This window comes from Phocoena sinus, chromosome 12 (genome assembly GCF_008692025.1).
Source record: "Phocoena sinus isolate mPhoSin1 chromosome 12, mPhoSin1.pri, whole genome shotgun sequence".
Lineage (NCBI taxonomy): Eukaryota > Metazoa > Chordata > Mammalia > Artiodactyla > Phocoenidae > Phocoena > Phocoena sinus.
Genome location: NC_045774.1, coordinates 64,270,226 through 64,287,967, shown reverse-complemented (window position 1 = coordinate 64,287,967; position 17,742 = coordinate 64,270,226). Strand labels below are relative to the sequence as shown.

General features: G+C 38.0%; 1 protein-coding gene across 11 annotated transcripts in view; it reads right to left on the bottom strand.

Annotated features, from left to right (window-relative positions):
• The window catches only part of EPHA7 (EPH receptor A7), a 167,030-nt gene extending 150,708 nt beyond the window's left edge, over positions 1–16,322 (bottom strand). For 9 of the 11 annotated variants that reach the window (XR_004352561.1, XM_032651529.1, XM_032651530.1 and 6 more), the window contains exons 1-3: positions 15,969–16,293; positions 11,530–11,594; positions 7,152–7,821 (exon numbers count right to left, since the gene is read on the bottom strand). Coding sequence is in view for 10 of the 11 variants with exons in the window: in XM_032651529.1 (XP_032507420.1) it covers positions 7,152–7,821; positions 11,530–11,594; positions 15,969–16,065 (832 nt within the window). In the remaining variant the exon portion in view is untranslated. Of the gene's footprint in view, positions 1–7,151; positions 7,822–11,529; positions 11,595–13,023; positions 13,089–15,968 lie in introns of those variants that run through there. The other 2 variants (XM_032651528.1, XM_032651533.1) reach the window with 2 other exon arrangements.
• Positions 16,323–17,742: the final 1,420 nt, after the last annotated feature.

Sequence of the window (17,742 nt, the reverse complement as noted above, 5' to 3'; positions counted from 1 at the left end):
AAGGAACTGTGCTAGGTACCATGGTAGGTAGGTAGAATACTATAAGTAAGTTTTGGTTGTTAAGAAGCTTTAGAAGCTGTAAAAGGAAATTACAAACATTGATAAAAATCAGATCGCATATGAAGATCCCCAGAGAGAAAGGGCAAAGTATTGTTAAAAACCCACAGAGATCTTTTAACAAGGTATAAGTGCCATTTAATTTGAAATGTAAGGAAAGGCAAAATTTCAACAGCCTGAGATAGGGTAGGTGGCATTGCTGGTAGAAGAAGGTAAGGCAAGGGAAAAACTAGGAGAACGGTACAGCCAGTATCTACCATCAGAATTTGGAAGAGAGGTCACTGAAGAAATTGGGGATGTGAGAGATTAAAATACAATAGGTAATTGTGATGGTTTATTTGTCATGATGGTTTATTTGTTTTTCTGTTTATTTAGGAGTGATAGGGCATCATAAAAACATCTATGGATGTGCTTCAGGTAGAACAAGAGACCAGTCAGTACCAAGCAGAGGGAACAGGGCTCTCAAGGATGATAAATTACATAACTCAAAGTTAGAAAAGAATACTAGGGTCAAGTAGGAGGTATTTAAATCCCACCCTAAGAAACAGAGAATTTTTATTGGTCATCAGGACCCTGAAGTTTTCTGAATAATACAGTAACAGGGTCTATGTTGTGTTTTACAAAGTGCATTCTGACCGCCCCATGAAAGAAGAACCGGAATAGAAAAGAAAATGGCAAAGCAGATGAAATATTTAGAATGCTGGGAAAGACAGAGATATAAGTACTTTGAAATTATTATAAATGAAAGAAAGTGCTCAGATTTGTATCACCATGAAGACATCCTGAAAGAAACTTTATCTTTTAAAAATTCCTTGTGATAGATATATGCTCATCTATAAAGGTGTGTTCCACTGTATTGGTTAGGGGCAGGGATTCTGGAGCCAGACTGCCTTGATAAAACAGCAGTCGGCCACTCTATGCTCTTGGTGATTGTGGGTACTTAAGCCATCCCTTTCTGTGCTTTAGTTTTCTTACATAAAAATGTGTATACATATCATTTATGTAAATATGATTTAATATATAAAATGTAACACATTTATGTTTTACATACTTTTAAGTATGTTTTTCTCCTTTAAACTGGGTAATAACAGTGCTTACCTCTCTGTGAGACTAAATGAATTAACACATGTGAAACACTCAAAACAGCTCTTGCCATGTATTAATAATTTAAAAACAAACAAAATCTATGACCTGTTTTTGTTGAATGCCTTGACTCTCCCCACTTTTAAATCATTTAAACTATACCTGCCATTTACTACTGTTCTATTGCCTGAGCCCTGTATTTTACACAGATGCTAACTTAATTTAAAAACCCATATTTTGGAGATACAATTCAAGTTGTCTTTGTATGAGCTACCAGGTTACATAAAACTTATAATTATATTGCTAAAAAAGGTTAATGCTCAAGAAAGTTTAAAAACACAGAGAAAGAAGATCACCCACTATTTCACCATTCTGACACATTCATTGTGACGATATTTATGTTCCCATCTATTCTTTTCCCTATGCATACTTTGCTTAATTCTAAATATCAGTGTATACATTTTATTCTTTATTTTTCATTCAAAATTATTAATAAGATGTTTTAAAATTCCTATATCACATTGTTGATACTTTAAGGACTAAGTTCAATCAAGATGACGCACTTAACTTTGGATACTTAGGTTATTTTCAATATTTCAAATTATATACATTGCTGGAGGGGAAAAAAAGTTATATAGAAAGTTCTTCTCTTTCACTGAAATATCTTCCCTGGTAAATTACCAGGGATGAAATTACTGACTTAAAGGATATTTAACTATCTGTGGCCTTTGAGATCTATGTTCATTCACTCACTGCCATGAAATTTCTTTACTTAGCCAACTCCTTGTTGCATTATTAATACTAAGATAATAGCAAGCATTCATTGATTATTTGCTATGTCCCAGATACTATTCTTAGGGTTTCTACATGCATTATTTCATTCACTTCTGACAAGAACTCTATATGAGGGAGGTACTATTTTTATTAGCCCCATTTTATACTTAAGGAAACTAAGGCTTAGAGAGATTGTCCTAGTTTATGCACCTGGTATGTTGTTGAGCCAGAATTTAAAAACTCTGTGACTCCAGCATCTGAGCTATTAACCCTATAGTGTACCTTACATTTCTGTATATATTTGATTATAAATACTATATATCACAAAGACTCATTTGTTATCATGAAAAGTAATGGTACAAATTACATGCTTCTTTTCTGTGAAAAAAACACATGGTTTTCAAAAATCTAATCAACACACAGATTTCAATATTATTAATGCTATTAAGTTGAATGTTTTAATTATTGAAGTAACATATAACATGTTATATGTCTAAGTTTTACACTATTAAAGTAATAATATATCTGCTAACTCGATAATAGAAAATATTAAGAAGAAACTATTAGGGAAATTCCTTATAATAAAAACTAGAAATCTATGATTATTTGAGTCCCCTTTTACATGAAATCATCAAAAAAATTACTAAATCTTTAACCCAGAAAATTAAAATTAAGTGATATAAATAATGTAAGCAGCTCACATCTCTATGTTCTGATATATGTGCATGTAAACTGCATTACATCCTTGGACTTTTTACAATTAGGTTGACCATATATTCTATCATCCAAATCAGAACACTTTTGAAAGCAAAAAGACACAGTGTAATAAGCAAAACAATTATCCCCAGCAAACTAGACTTATGGTCACACTACTTAGAATAAAGTTTCATCAGTTCTTCAGTAACTAAAATCCACTGGTTGAAGTTCAGGACAAATTTTAGGGAGCAGTGTGGTGCAGTGGGGAAAAAGACTTGAACTGATAAACAGGATCCTGGATTCTCATCCAATTTTGTTACTTATTAATATCCCTGAGCTTCAGTTTCTTCCTAAATTGAAAGAAAGAAAAAATAATACTTTCTACCTCATAGCGGTGTGGTAAGGATTAAATGAGAAAAAAATGAACATAATTTTTCAGTGTAAACTACAAACCAGTTATACAAATCCAAGTTATAATACCAAGTTCCACATTTTGAGAAATACTATTCTACTTTTAAAATGGAATAAAATTGTACAAAAGTTCCAAAAATTTCAAATTATATTTCAGAATACGATTTATTAGTCTAAAAATATTTATATATGTAAACTAAAATCTGCTCTCATTTTTTTAAAATGACTACACTTTTTATCTAAATATATTGGGTACTGTGCATAGAAGTTGTGATGTAACTGATATGCTAAATATTTTCAAAAGGACTGTTTGACAATCGAAGCATGCTATCTGGAATTATATTTTTAAATGACTGTAAAGAGATGTTTTCTTTTTTTTTTTTTTTTTTTTTGCGGTACGCGGGCCTCTCACTGTTGCGGCCTCTCCCGTTGCGGAGCACAGGCTCCGGATGCGCAGGCCCAGCGGCCATGGCTCACGGGCTTAGTTGCTCTGTGGCATGTGGGATCTTCCCAGACCGGGGCACGAACCCGTGTCCCCTGCATCGGCAGGCGGACTCTCAACCATTGTGCCACCAGGGAAGCCCAAGAGATGTTTTCTTAAAATCACTATATTAAAAAATTAGACAGAAGTTCTCTATATATTAGATTTGACAAACATGTGGTTTTCAAAATTGAGTTATTTTTTCCAAAATCACAAAGAAGTAAAAGCTTTTCCATCAACTGATCAAAACTGTGTTCAGTTTTCACAGTTGTTCATATTTCAAACTATACTTTAACACATCACAATGGGCTGCCATTCTAGAAAGTGCCCAGATAAACTTGCCATTAAGTGGCTAACCACCATCATTTGGCTAGGGGCTCACTAACATCCTCTCCCAAACACTTCAGTTTTCCTCTATATGGGACTGGAATTTATTTTCAAACTCTTAACAGGATCACTGAAAGGAAACAGGAGAAATACTTATAAAGGCAGGCCTGAACTCATTCCAGAGGCAAGTACTCTCACAGCAATGCGTTGGAATTATGCCCAGGAGGGAAGTGTTTTTGCAAATGAACATAGTGCCACAGTTAAGCATAAGGTATTTAATTCCTTTGTCAACATCACTAAGGTTAAAAATTAAGAAGGTTACACGATAGACAATTTACCTGAATTAGTGCACACATCCTTTTTCGGCTGAACCATAAGGAGGCATCTTGAGTCCTTTAATCACATATTTTTAATGAACTCTCACTATTAATACCTAATTCTACCTATTCCAATGCAGATTAAAGTAGATGACAGTGAACTAATTTTACTTCATTTTTAAGTACCTTGGTGCAGTTTGCAGGCGACAATAATTTTGGTACTCAAATGTGGTTCCAATTCTCGAAACCAAAATAAATGAATGTGAATAATCTTAATAGTACCACATTTAATGAGATGATTTTGTTCATTTGGAAGAAACTGAAGTCGTCATGGTAAATATATCTCTTTACTGCAGTTAAAGACTGCTTTTCTTACTAAATTCTATACTTAGGAAGTGTAGAACTCAAACAGTTCCTGTTTGTTTTTCTTAACAAGTAAATGTAGAAATCAATTGAGTTAAATCCACAAAATGAAACAAAAGAGACTATAACGTGCTTTAAAATTTTTTAAACCTTAAAAGAACAGGACTTTTAATATTATTTCCTAGTTCCTTTTTAGACCATTTTTAATTGTCTAAAGGCCTTGTGGATAAGGCCTTTTATACGCATTTTTATGTGTCTCATTTTTAATTGTGCAAACATTTAAAATTCCACTTTCACATCAATCAAAATCTCCATACTACTGAAACCGGCTGCTTTCACAGCTGAAGTGTAATAGTGTGTTGTTAAAATGTTCTTATAATAGTTATTGTTGAATCCACTGTCATTTTCAAGTACTTGTCAATAAAAACATTTCCAGTCAATAAAAACATTCCTTTTCATTGAATTAATTAGTTCTTTAAGAATATTTCTGTACTTACCAAGTGGAATAGCATTCTGCCTATTAGTAGTGATAAATCTCCATCAGTTTTTGATTTCCACACATGTGGAACCTGCAGGATGTTCTACTTGTTAAGAAATACTACTAGTGAAGGAAAGGAGAAGAGGACAGTGGGTAGACAGGTTTGATTCCTTCAGGGAGTGTCAAAGGAGGCTGCTAAACTGGTCAACGGGACCAGAACCTATAGCATCTCTATTTGTTTAGCTCAGAGTTCACTTTACAATGTCAGCTATGGCAGGAATGATAATTGAGTGCTGGGTCATAGGCATTTTATATGCTAGCAACCATCCACATGAAGTATTTAACTCTTCAACCAGGACAGAAAAAATATATTTGCTCAGTTACTGTACCTAAATAATGTGTGCAGTAGCAATATAATGTGAGCCACATATGTAATTCTTAAATTTCTAGTAGCCACATCAAAAAAGAGTAAAAAGAAACAGTTGAAATAATTTTAATATTTTATTTAACCAAATATATCTAATGTATGATTCTTTCAATACCTAAGTAACATAGAAAATTACTAATGATGTTTGTCACATTTTTTTTGTACTAAGCCTTTGAAATTCAGTATGTAATTCATACGTGCAGCACACATCAATTTAGAATCGCCACTTTTTAGAACCTCAGAGCCACATGTGGCCACCGGCTACCTTATTAGACAACACAGATCTAAATATTTGTTAAATTATTTCTTGAAATGTTCTACTAGAATGAGAATTTTATGGGGAAGTAATGTGATTTACATAACAAACTACTAGGACCAAGGCATTTAAGTTCAGCAATGAAACAGAATAATATTTGCCAGGATTCTCCTTGCTTTCTGATGGAAACCAGGGCAATACTGTTGCGAAAGTCCCGGCTCTGGAATCAGAACACCCTGAGCTTGAATCTAAGCTAGGACAAATACTACTTACTAAAGTAGCTGCAATAAGCAACTTATCCTTGACAGCCCCATTATTTTTTCTGTAAAATAGAGATGATAATGTTATCTATCTATTAAATGAACTCGTATGTGTAAAGCACTCAGAAGAGTATCTGCACATAGTAAATTAGCAAGAACATTTAGTTACAATTATCATTGTTAGCTACAATTCCCTCTAAATTAACTAGGATGTACAAATATTAAAATTATGCAGTTGGCTTAGGGGTACAAAGAATACATGAAAGTTATTTTGGGGAATGTATTATGTTTTCTAAGTTATAAGAGACATAAGTAATATAACCTTATTATATTTTCAGGATATCCACAAACAGAAAAATATCTATTAATTTTGAAGGTCCCTGTGACATACTTTTAAATAGAAAAATACTGGCCAATTATTATGACCACATAAAGCTATGTAAGAGAAAATTCAGTTTTACTATACAAAGGAAAAGGTTCACTAATTCATATGCTATTATTGTTTCAAAACAAACAGAAAACGTCCAGCTGATGTATTCCAATAACTAAAACTTACTTTGGCCCACTTCCACAAAAATGTGGTCTACCTATAATATGACTTATCAGAGAAATACTCCTTTAATTATTTAGTCCAGGAAAGAAATATGGCTTTGGCAGAAGCAACCTCAGAAAGTTAGCAAGGGAAATTTGATGATTTTTTAATCAAAGTTTTAGTACTTATAAAAAATAATTCTATAAGTTTGTAAATCTATTTGCATGTGTCTTGCCTATTAGTAGAACTCTTGTTAGCAGACCCCTTAACATCCTTTTCCTGTTATCCACAAGGCCAGACGATATGGGTTTCAAGACAGGAGGAATCACACATCATTAAATCCTGATTAATCTCACCTCACTCTGCTCAATCTCCTCTCTTAAATCTCGTAGCCCAATGTGCAACTGTTGTCTTCTATGTCAAGCATAGGGCCAATTAAATTTTAGTAACAAATATTATTATCGCCGATATTTATTGCAATATTTACTGAATCCTTAGTGCAGATATCACTATGGGGAATCATTGATAAGTTCAATAGTGACTTTACTTAAGATCTACTCAATTGGGCTGCTGGTACACAGCAGACTCACTTGTTCAAATAGTCATTATTACTTAATAGCCATTATTACTTAAAATCTCTGATATAGAAGAAAGTGCAAAGTGAAATTTTAATAGCACACATTACTTACGTTCACAAGTGTCCCCTTTTTGCTGGTAGCCTGCTTTGCAGATACATTTTCCAATGGGCACTAACCATTCTCCTTCTGCACTGCAGTGCATCCTGGGGGAGTTTTCCGCCTCTTCCTCTGCACTGCTGACACATGTCCCTCGGACCTCGACTAAAGAGGAAAATTCTGAACCAGTCACTGTATCTGGAAAGACAGCTAAGTTCTCAATAATGGACCAGCACTTCTTGTAGTACACTTTGACCGAAACCAAAGCTATGCAAGCCCCTACATCCTGAAAGGCAAGATAGAATCCCTTTTTGGACAAAGGTCCAATCTCTCTCACCTCAGTGTTAAGCTTCATCTTTCTTTCACCAAGGTCACCTTGGGTAAAACTTTCATCTGCAGCAATGGTGTCTATTTTTACATAGAGGTTTTCTCTTATATTCCTGCCAGTGTCGTAGTCTGTTTCATAATAGTACAAATTAAAGGTTTCCTTGCAAGTTCCCAGGACTCCAGGAAGACTGTTACAATCCCTCAGGGTGAATTTCAATTCTACAAAAATCCTTTGTGCATTGCCTTTCGAAATCCAGTTAGTCCGCAGCCAGTTGTTTTGGTTGGGCTCCATGACCTGGCACACCTGGTATGTTCGGATTGGGGTATAGTTCTCATCCAAACCACTAATTTCTTCCCACTGTAAAATTTAGAAAAGGTCATCAGTCATTCAGCAAAAAATAACATTTGGCTTTTGCAAGTGCATGAGGAATCTTTAGTGTAGCACAAATGCATATCTTTCAAAGAGCTAGGTGAATTCCTACCCTGACGAACACTGTAACCTTTAGAACAGAGTCTCAGTTCAGCTTCATCCCGGTGTCAGAACATCATTTTTGTTGCTTGTATTGTTTATGCATATAATAAATCTTTCATTTTGCTTAGTATCTGTTTGCAAGTGTGTTAGTGTTGCTTTTTACATGTTTGCTTATGCCAATGTCTCCACTGAGCTTGGGATTTTTATAGACTAAAGCACATAACAAAATTACTTAAATTACCATTTAATGCATATACATACAGATACATGGCAGAATTCTTGATAACTCCGTTGACATTTTAAGTGTTGATGTTAAACTTAGAGAGTACCTAAAAACACAGGGAAGAAAATGCCAAGAGTACTCTGAAATGTAAAAGCATTCCACAACATGTTGATAATCATAATGAGAAATCTTTTACGATCTTTGCAAAATGAGATATAAGGGAGGAACATTTCACAGAGCTATTTATTTATTGCAGTGTTATATACTATACTATCCATAATGCCATATAACTATAAATAAGTAGTTATAAAAGTGTGATACATCTTTATAAATAAGTTGCTTTCAACAGACAATCAAATGTACATGGCAAATCAGCATGCTGGATCATATTTCAGTAATAAGCTTTCTGACAGGAAAAATATCAGATGGTTAAAAATGTCCATTCATATGCTGATATAATGTACACTACAGCAGACTCATATATTTTCACAAAAAAGGAAAACAATAAGCTTAGCCAAATTTGCAACAATTTAAAGATTAAGTCTTGTATAATCTATCTATATTGCTCATTAGTTAATAAATTCATTTCACCTAAAAGCCTAAGAGAACAGTTGTTTATGTCCTTCCTTACCATCATTACAAAATTTCCAAGTTTGTATTTATGATACCTTAATAGTGAAATTGTCACCTACTTATATTCATTCCCCAAACAGGAAATGCCAAATATAAAATTATATTAGTATTCTAATCCAAAGTCACATAGCATGAAATATTTAAACTATCGTTTCAAGAAAAGCAGATGGGAAAAATTTTAAACTAATAAGCATGTGGTAATGAGTTTTATTGGTAAAACTCGATCAGAAAAATCAATTTACTTAAATGCTCTGTGAAATATTAATTTCTAACTTTAAAAGTAGTTCTTAGAAAACAAACAAGACAGACAAATTAGTAATATACTGTAATTCAGAAATTTCTTATGATGACATATTATATATTTGCTACAATTTTATTATACATATCATCAAAGGTCCTCAAATGCAGCAAACAACCAATTATCATGTTCAGCTTTTACTCAACACAACTGGAGTTTGTGACTAGTTGATGGAGTACATAGTTTCCTGTTTCAGTTAGCTGCTTATAATTTGCTTGAATGGCCCTTAGCCAAATATAACCAAATTCATCCATTTGGACAAGCAGATTTTAGTCTCTTAATTAGGTTGAAATTACTAAAATAAGTAAAACTAGTAGTAGCATCTACCAAAAAATGAAAAGCTCCAAGGATAAATGAACTCTTTTGAACAATTCCCTAGTTACAAGAAACGAAGGCTAATTATGAGAAAGGACTATATCTCAAGAATTCCTTTTTCTAGTTCCAAGAACAATTATATTATTTTGTTCAATGTATGAAAAATCAACTTTACTACCAATGAAACTCAGTTAATTTTAATGTTTAATTAAAAATTTACTCCTGCGGGGAAAATTTCAAGATAACTGTTGCATAAATAACAAAGAGTGAAACGAAATAAATGCATTTAATGTAACTTTTGTTTTATTATCTCACTTTCTAAGAGACCGCAGTGATTTCTACAAACACCACCATTGGGAAAGAAGTCTTAATTCGGCTAGCATGCTTTTATAGTATGCTTATAAAGTTATTTCTAGACACTTATATCTTAATAACATTTTATTTCCAGTTAGATATTTAACCACATGTAAGCCAATCCATTTCATATATGGAATATATTGTCAGTCGTCATTTTCTAATATTATCTGCTGATTCCTAAAGATATGTAAGGTTAACGGTTAACTCAAGATACTTTGGACTGATAAAATGTCCATTTCAGTCCAAGATAACATAGGCAGTCATAATTTATCATTTTATGGATTACATGGATGAAATATTACAATAATATATCAGTTTACTTCCCCTTAGAGATTAAAAACCATGCTGTATCTCTATTTGTTTTAATTGATGGATGGTGCAAAAAGGGCCACATCTGTCATTGGCAAGAAAGGTGCTTCATTTTTTATTGCGAATGTCTTCCTATAGTGTATGTTATTTTACTCATGGAAACTACTCCACTTTCAAGAAAAGTATGACATTCATACTTCAAACAGCATACTTTTTATATTTAATCTGTAAATATTTGTCATTTTTTATAGCTTTGTCTCACCAATACAGATAGCTGCAATATGATCTTAAGCGTTTCTCAAATATTAATTTAATAAAAAACCTAAATACTTTAAACAGATTTGCATTGTTCACATTTTGCATTCTTTAACTTCTAGCTTATGACACATTGATTTTATGATGCTCTTATACTCAAAAATCCCTTTCAGACTTTCATTCTTGTCTTTGCAAAGTTTCTTACACTTTTTATATCCTCACTTATACTTCATGCTCTTTGACTCCAGATTTTTTACTGTACCAAAGATTAACTTAAGTAACAATGGGGTACATTTACCTTTCTTGGAGCCCCCTTCCTTAGTCAGGGATGAAGTATGTGTCCTGTCTCACAATTAAAATAAGACCTGAAGACATAGACACTGAACTAAACTTAAGTAATATATCTTATCTATATTAGTAATATAAGTAATATATCTTATATATATTAGTAATATATCTTAAGTAATATAAGTAATATATCTTATATATATTAGTAATATATCTTAAGTAAGTAATATATCAGATATATGAAACATAACGGTCAGAATTTTTTTAGAATCTACTTATATTTTCATAGAATTTTATTGGACAGCTTTCACTCATTTATGATAACAGACTTTTACTCTGATATGTGCGTACTGTGCCATCACTTCTGATTAATAACAACAGATAGCAGCACAACATATAAATTTAAGAAAATCCAAATCATATTTTAGAGCAAATTTTATGTTAAAATATTGAGCATATTACAGTTTTAGTTATCTTTTCAAGTATATTTTGAATGATGCTAAAACGTTTTTCAAAAGAGGAGAACAGTTTTAAAGAACTACTGTTTTAAAGAACTACATACAACCTACTTGGTGATGATACTAAGGAAGTATAAAGCAACTAAAGAGGTTTAAGTGAGTTCGTGAAAAGCATGTTCTCTGTAATTAGTTAACAGTTATAGCCTGGAAACTGAGGTATGGTCCCACTCACAATAAGAACTCATTTTTTATCCATTTTCCAATGTTCTAAATATACCTTGTCTACTCAAAGAACTCAATGCCTCATTATAAGCACAACAAAATATTGAACAAGATATTGGAGATCAAAACAGTTTAAATATGAAGAATGTGAATAATTCCACTGGGGGAGGAGGAAAAGGTTTTATTTCTTACTTAAAAAAAATAAAGGTTGATATTTTATGAGGAGAAGCCCTTACCCCATTGGGTGGAGAGGAAATCCATTCCAGCTCTGTTTGTTGTGCTTTAGAATCCAGCAGTAGTACTGAAAAAGAAAGTTGCATTTCTAAATGTCAGATGAAAAATGAAAACATGTTTGTAAAAGTTATTAAAGTCGATCTAATTTTTAAGATAATTACCATTTTATGATTTAAAATAAAGAGTTATTTACATTAATGAATGACAAAATGTATACCTACCTCTTACAAATATATTCCACTTTCTTAGAGGAAAAAAGATATTAAAACACTAGCATTATAGTTTTTAATTAAAATATTAAAATTAACTAAAAAACTCAAAAATAGCATGAAAGCAAGGGTAAAAAAATTGATATGTGAAGTATACTGATTCTATAGTAACAATATATTGTAAAGAATTTTGTAAACCACTGACTGCTCTAAACTTTGTCAAATATAATAACATTAACATAATAAAGCATACTCCCTATTACTCCTCAGCCAGTCATTAATTTGTACTATTCTTCCAAAAGTACTTCCTAGTGCCTTTTGAGAATTGGACTTTTTTTTTTTAAACTTTCCACACACAGTGTCTTCTCTTAAGCCAAAATGAATACAATTAAAAACTATATTAAGCAATGTTATCATGAGAAAAATAAATTTCCTATCATTTACAAGATATATTATTGGGTTAGTCAAACATTTGTTTTCAATATTTCTATTTTTTTAATTTCTTAATATTTCAAAGCAGTATGTAATTCTCAAAATGGAATATTTAAACTTTGACTTGACTTTTAAAAAACAGTTGTATTCTGCTTTTATGCTACCATAAAGCATAATACACTTAACTTAATATTTATATAAATGTAATTAATGCTCCTGATGGTATTAATATAAGATAATGCAGCAAATATCATACATTAATATATACCATACTTCCAATTTAATATATTTTATTGCTTTTTAGGACGATTCCCCTCCTAAAGCATTCACTCTTTGCTCAAACCGGTTGCAGAGTTACATGAGTTTGTATTCTTTAAAAATATTTCTATGATTCTATAGCATTTTAGCAAATGTATCAATTTGTCCAGAAACAATGGTGAATACATTTTCAAGTGTGTAAATATGCTTACCATCATCCTCAGCAAAATGTTAAAATTTGAACTTCAATTAAATACATGCTTAAATAAACTTTTCAGTGACCAACAGAGGGAAAAAAATGTGTTTTGAAAGGTAACGAAAATTTGTTACGCTAAGAAAAGAAACAGTTGATTATGTGTTCAACTCCTTCAAGCTAGTCAAGGTTATTCCCTATAACTGAAAATGGATATAGAAACACATTTTTCCCAAAATGTTTTATACTTAAGACTCTCAGGGAGACCATGACAGCACAAACCTTGGTTACAAACACTTGACTCCCTTTCAAATAATAATTATAATTTCAAAACCACACTTTTAAAATACCAAGTTGTACTTCGAACTAGGAACAGCCATAAATGTTTAGATTACTGAACTTACATTAAGTAACTTTTAAAGTTTATTTTGTTTTTGTCCTCAACGTGGACAAACAACATGGATTCCAGGTACTTTCCTTTTGAAATTACTTTTTTTTTTTTTTTTTTCGGTCTTCCGCAGTGACAAGAGACAAGTGAATTTTAAACCCAGGAAACTTTCTTGGGTCGTTTTTGAGGGTGAATTAAAACACTCCTTTTCCGTTACCCCTCAGCACAGCCTGGGGTGGGAACCAGGGACCCCGGCGGGGCGGTGATGATGGCAAACAAGTTAAGAGAGAACAAATGAACAAATAAAACAAAAGGGAAACCGGCCCCTGAGCGTTTAACCAGCTCGAATGATTCACCGTGTCTCCCTTCCGCCGTCCGCTCTCTGTGCCAGCCCTCAAGTGCGCGCTTTTGCCTTCCCGCTCAGAGCACCGAGCGCCAGCCGCCCTTCGCGCCCGCAGAGGCGTAGCCCGGCAGCCAACCAGGACCCAGGGCACGCGGGCCGGGGTTCGGGGACTCTGCGCTCTGCCTCGCGGGCCGGGGTGGGGGATGCAGGGGGTGGGGGCGAGGGTGAGGAGCAAGATGCGGGTCGCCCCCGGCGGAGCCAGCCCGGAGTCGGGCGGGCAGCGGCTGGAGCCGGGGCGGGGCCGCCGGTGGGGCGGGGCGGGGCGGGGAGGGGGATGCCAGACTGGCGCGCCCGCCGGCCGAAGCATCCATTACGCCTCCGCCAGACTTGGGCACTCCAGGGAGCCGGTGGCGCCCGAGCTCCAGAAGGAACCGGGAGGAGGAGAGGGGCTATCGGGAAGCGTCTCCTCAGAGGGAGCGCGGCGACGGCATTAACGAAAGGAAAAACAGCGGCTGCACTTCGCCTCCAAACGTCAGACTGACTTACACGCGCGCTCCCAGTAGCCGAACTGACCTCCCCGATAGAACGTGTGCGGGAAAAGGGGAGAAAGGGGGGTGCCCCTTCTTCCTGTAACTACCCCCCATCCGCTCCGGAGAGCCAGGCACCTGTTCCAGGCGCTTCCCGGCTCTTGCCCCTGGGTGCCGCGGCGCCGTCTCGGGGCTTGCTCGTTCCCAGAACGGCAGCCCTGGGCCACTGTGGCGCGCCGGGTGCGTTGCCACCGAGAAGCGGAGCGCGTTCCTCACCCCCGCCCACCTTTTAAACCGCTCACTTCTGCATGTAAAGAATTCGGCCTCCTAGAATCAGAATCCTCTCCATGTATTTCGCACCCAGAAGAGGAACGCGGGCGAGCAAGCCATTCTGACTGCAGGAACCTCTCCCCCTAGTGATGCAGTTATTTATAGCTCAAACTCCAGCCCGGGTCTGTGCGAGCTCGCGCGCGGGGTTTCGCCCCGGCGGTGCAAACTTTTCCTTGGGTCCCGCTCTTCCAGGGGCATCAATACAAGTTTCCAGGATTCAATGTCCCTAATCGCTAATGTCATGCGAGTAGAAGTGTGGGCTTTGGTTTGTATGGCTGTGTGTTTCTAGCAGATGTGGGTTCATCAGCAAACGCGAAACCAACAGCTGGAAGTTAAGGTTTTCTCTGAATGGGTTCAGCATCAATACAGGTTGCAGATGCGGAAACTGGGGTCAGAAGGTCAGGCTGGATCAAGGAGCAGACTATGGCGTTTGGCTGTGGGAGAGGGTGTTTTGAGTGACCGAAGAAGGGTCCACGAAGAGAATTTTAAAATGCAGCACTAAATAACTCAGTTTTCAGGGATAGATGGAGCGAGTACCGGTACGTATCCACTCCCGACCACCATGACCTAAATCTGATAACAGATTTCTCCATCCTCCACACTTTAGGAACAAGTAATTATTAGTAGTCTGCTTTTAAATATCAGGAAATCAACCTTAGACTTACAGCCTGCAAGATACGGAGGAGGGCGGGTAGATTGTGACACTGCTCAGAAGCAAGACCTTTCCATTGACAGGATTTATTTTTCCCCAGCTCCAACTACAGGCACCGAAAGGTATTTTACTTTCTGTTAATGGTTCAAAGGAGAAGGGGGTGGGGGTAATAGCCATATACAGGCGTATCTGGCTGCCCAAATGAATCCTGGCTCTAGTCAACCAGAGCTAGCCCTCGGGGTCCAGGTCTTTTTCAAGGTTAGACCACTAGCACTCCTTAACTGCCGGACTGTGGGGCAGAGATTTGGGGGCCTCTGGTCGCCCGGGAGGCATCTCGTAATCAGTTGCATTGACCCAGCCCGTCCCCTGCCTCCCCGGCCCGGCCGAGCCCTCTGGGCTGCCGCTGTCCCTGCGGCCGCCGGGACCCGCGCGGCGCGCGCTGAATGGAGATGTCTCTGGACCGCGGGGCGCAGAGCGCGCGCCGCCCGCTGCTTCACCTCCGCGGCGTTATTGTTCCGTGCAGGCGGCCGAGCGCCAGCCGCAGGCCCGCGCCGGCTCCTCGGACGTAGTGAGCACTTCATTAGTAACCCGAGCATTCGGAGCTCACCCAAGTCACGGCGCCTCTAGAAAGGCTCCGGACTCCAGCCGCTCGCCGGCGGGCTGGTCAGGATACTAGAGGCTGCACTCCCCAGTCTCCGACCAACTCCGGCCGCAGCTTACCCCCAGGGAGACGAACGGCGAGAGGAGGAAGAGGAGAGGGCTAGAGGAAGAGATCTGACCCGCCCAGGGTCCCGGAGAATGAGCTTGCCGGCCGTTCCCACACCCCCGCCCCCTGCCCTCCGTTGCTGCTCACGCCCTCTGTACAGTCTGCGCCAGAAATCCCGCTCCCGTCGGGCGAACGGCCCCGGCAGCGGGGCTGCAAGCGTCTCGGAGCAGCCCGCTTGCCACCCGCCCGCCAGGAGCGGCCCGAACGTTGAGGGGGCGGGGAGCCGGCGGGGGAGGTTCGCCCGGCTCCGGAGGCGCGGCCGGCAACCCCGCGGACCAGCCGGCTCTTGCAGGTAGACAGCTAAATAAATGTCAGAACAAACTTTGCTTTCCCATCACCTTACCTTCCTTTGCAGCCTGCGCTTCCACGGTGTGTGCAAAGCGGAGCAGCCAGATGTAGCATAAAATAATCCATGAAGGGTGCCGAGTTTGAAAAACCATGGTGCATGAGCAGGTTTTATCTTAGGTTTCAGTTGAGTCGCAGCTTTTTAAATGCTGTTTGCTCCGGAGTATGTGGGGCTTTTTTATAAAACAAAAATTATTGCGCTCCACGCATCGATTCCCTTTCTCGATCTACGGCCGGCTGCTCCACGTTTAGCTTTTGAAAAAAATTTTTCCCTCCTTTGGTCCGCACAGTGTTTGCTGCCTGCAAGTCTCCGACTGCAGACCGGCCGCTTGCTCCACACTCCAATAATATCAATTAGGGGGGAGGGGGGCGGGGCTCCAAGCCGAGAGCCTCTGCCACTCGGGCTGAGTGGCAGGCGCAGCCGGCCTCCCAGGCGGCGATTCCCAGGGCTTGGGGGCGGGTCCCGGCGAAACGGCCGCCCCGGCCTTGGGGGCGGGGTTAGGGGCGTGGGCCAATCGGCGGCCAGCGGAGTCAGGTTGCCGGTCCAGGATTGCCTCCAGGTTTTGAGCTCCGGGCTGGCGCTGGATGCTCCGAGAAGGGGGACGTGGAGGGCAAGCGAGGTGCGTGCTGCTGTGGGAGCTTTGCTTTTAGCAACCGCAGCTTTCGTGGAGCAGAATCAATCCTAAAATAACGCTCCCAATTTACAGTCGTGTTTATAGCGGTGCTCCTCGCGATCTTTAGAAACCAGAGGGGATGCAAGCCATCTCTCAGCTACCAAGCACGGAGCCGGGACAGTGAAATGAGCTGTGCCTTTAAGTAAAGTGCCTTTTACTTTTTTTTGTTGTCACAACCTCCGCGGGTCGGGTAACTTTGTTCTTTTTCTTTCTTGAAGGGTTACTACTTCTCTTTTTCTGTAACTCCAAAGGCAGTTAGCTCTAGGCACCACCCAACACAATCCCTGGAAGAATAAAAGTAACCAAATGTATTATGTTCAAACAATGTTTCCAAGAGTTTGAAACAAGCTTTGGCAAAAGAACCAGAGGAAAAGGGAGTGGAGAAAGGAAGCCTTTTGTTTTATGTGCCCTCTCACTCCCGCCCTATCATTTAACGATAGTTGGTTGGACGAAGTAGCACATTAAGAGAAACTTCTGAAGGTTCAGTATGGTTTTTCCTACATGTTTATCATTTTCTGAGATTTTCCTGGAATTGCCACACTTTGATCGTTTTCCATTTCGCTGCATAAATTACATTTAATTTTAAAGAATGCTACCATGCATTAAGTTAATTAAAATTAAATTAAAATCAAGACCTCTTTCGCAAATATTGAGTACTTTTCAATAAGTATTCAAAAATTATCTTTCAAAGGCAAACTAAGAATAAAAAGTGTTACCAATATCGACAGTTGATTTCGTCTAACTAAAATATTGAGGACGACTGCCTAGAGGAATACCTTTATCGTTAGGCAGTTTCTGACACTTTGCAATTCAAGATGTGGGTAGTACAATAAGAGGAAGAACTTAAAAACCTTAATTGCCAAATCATCAGATTCAAAGGTCAAGCAGAGTAACTTGATCATATGTCAAAGACGAGCTTTATTTTCTTCCTGTCCTATATTTCTTCCGTTAAAAAAAAAAAAATCTGTCATTCACGATTTGCCTCTATTTATGAGAGGCAAAAAGTTTGACTTTGCCTAAGACTCCAAACTTTTCCTATCTTTTCTATTTGGAAAAGTAAATTGAGTTGTTTCTGGTATTTATAGCAAAGAGATGACA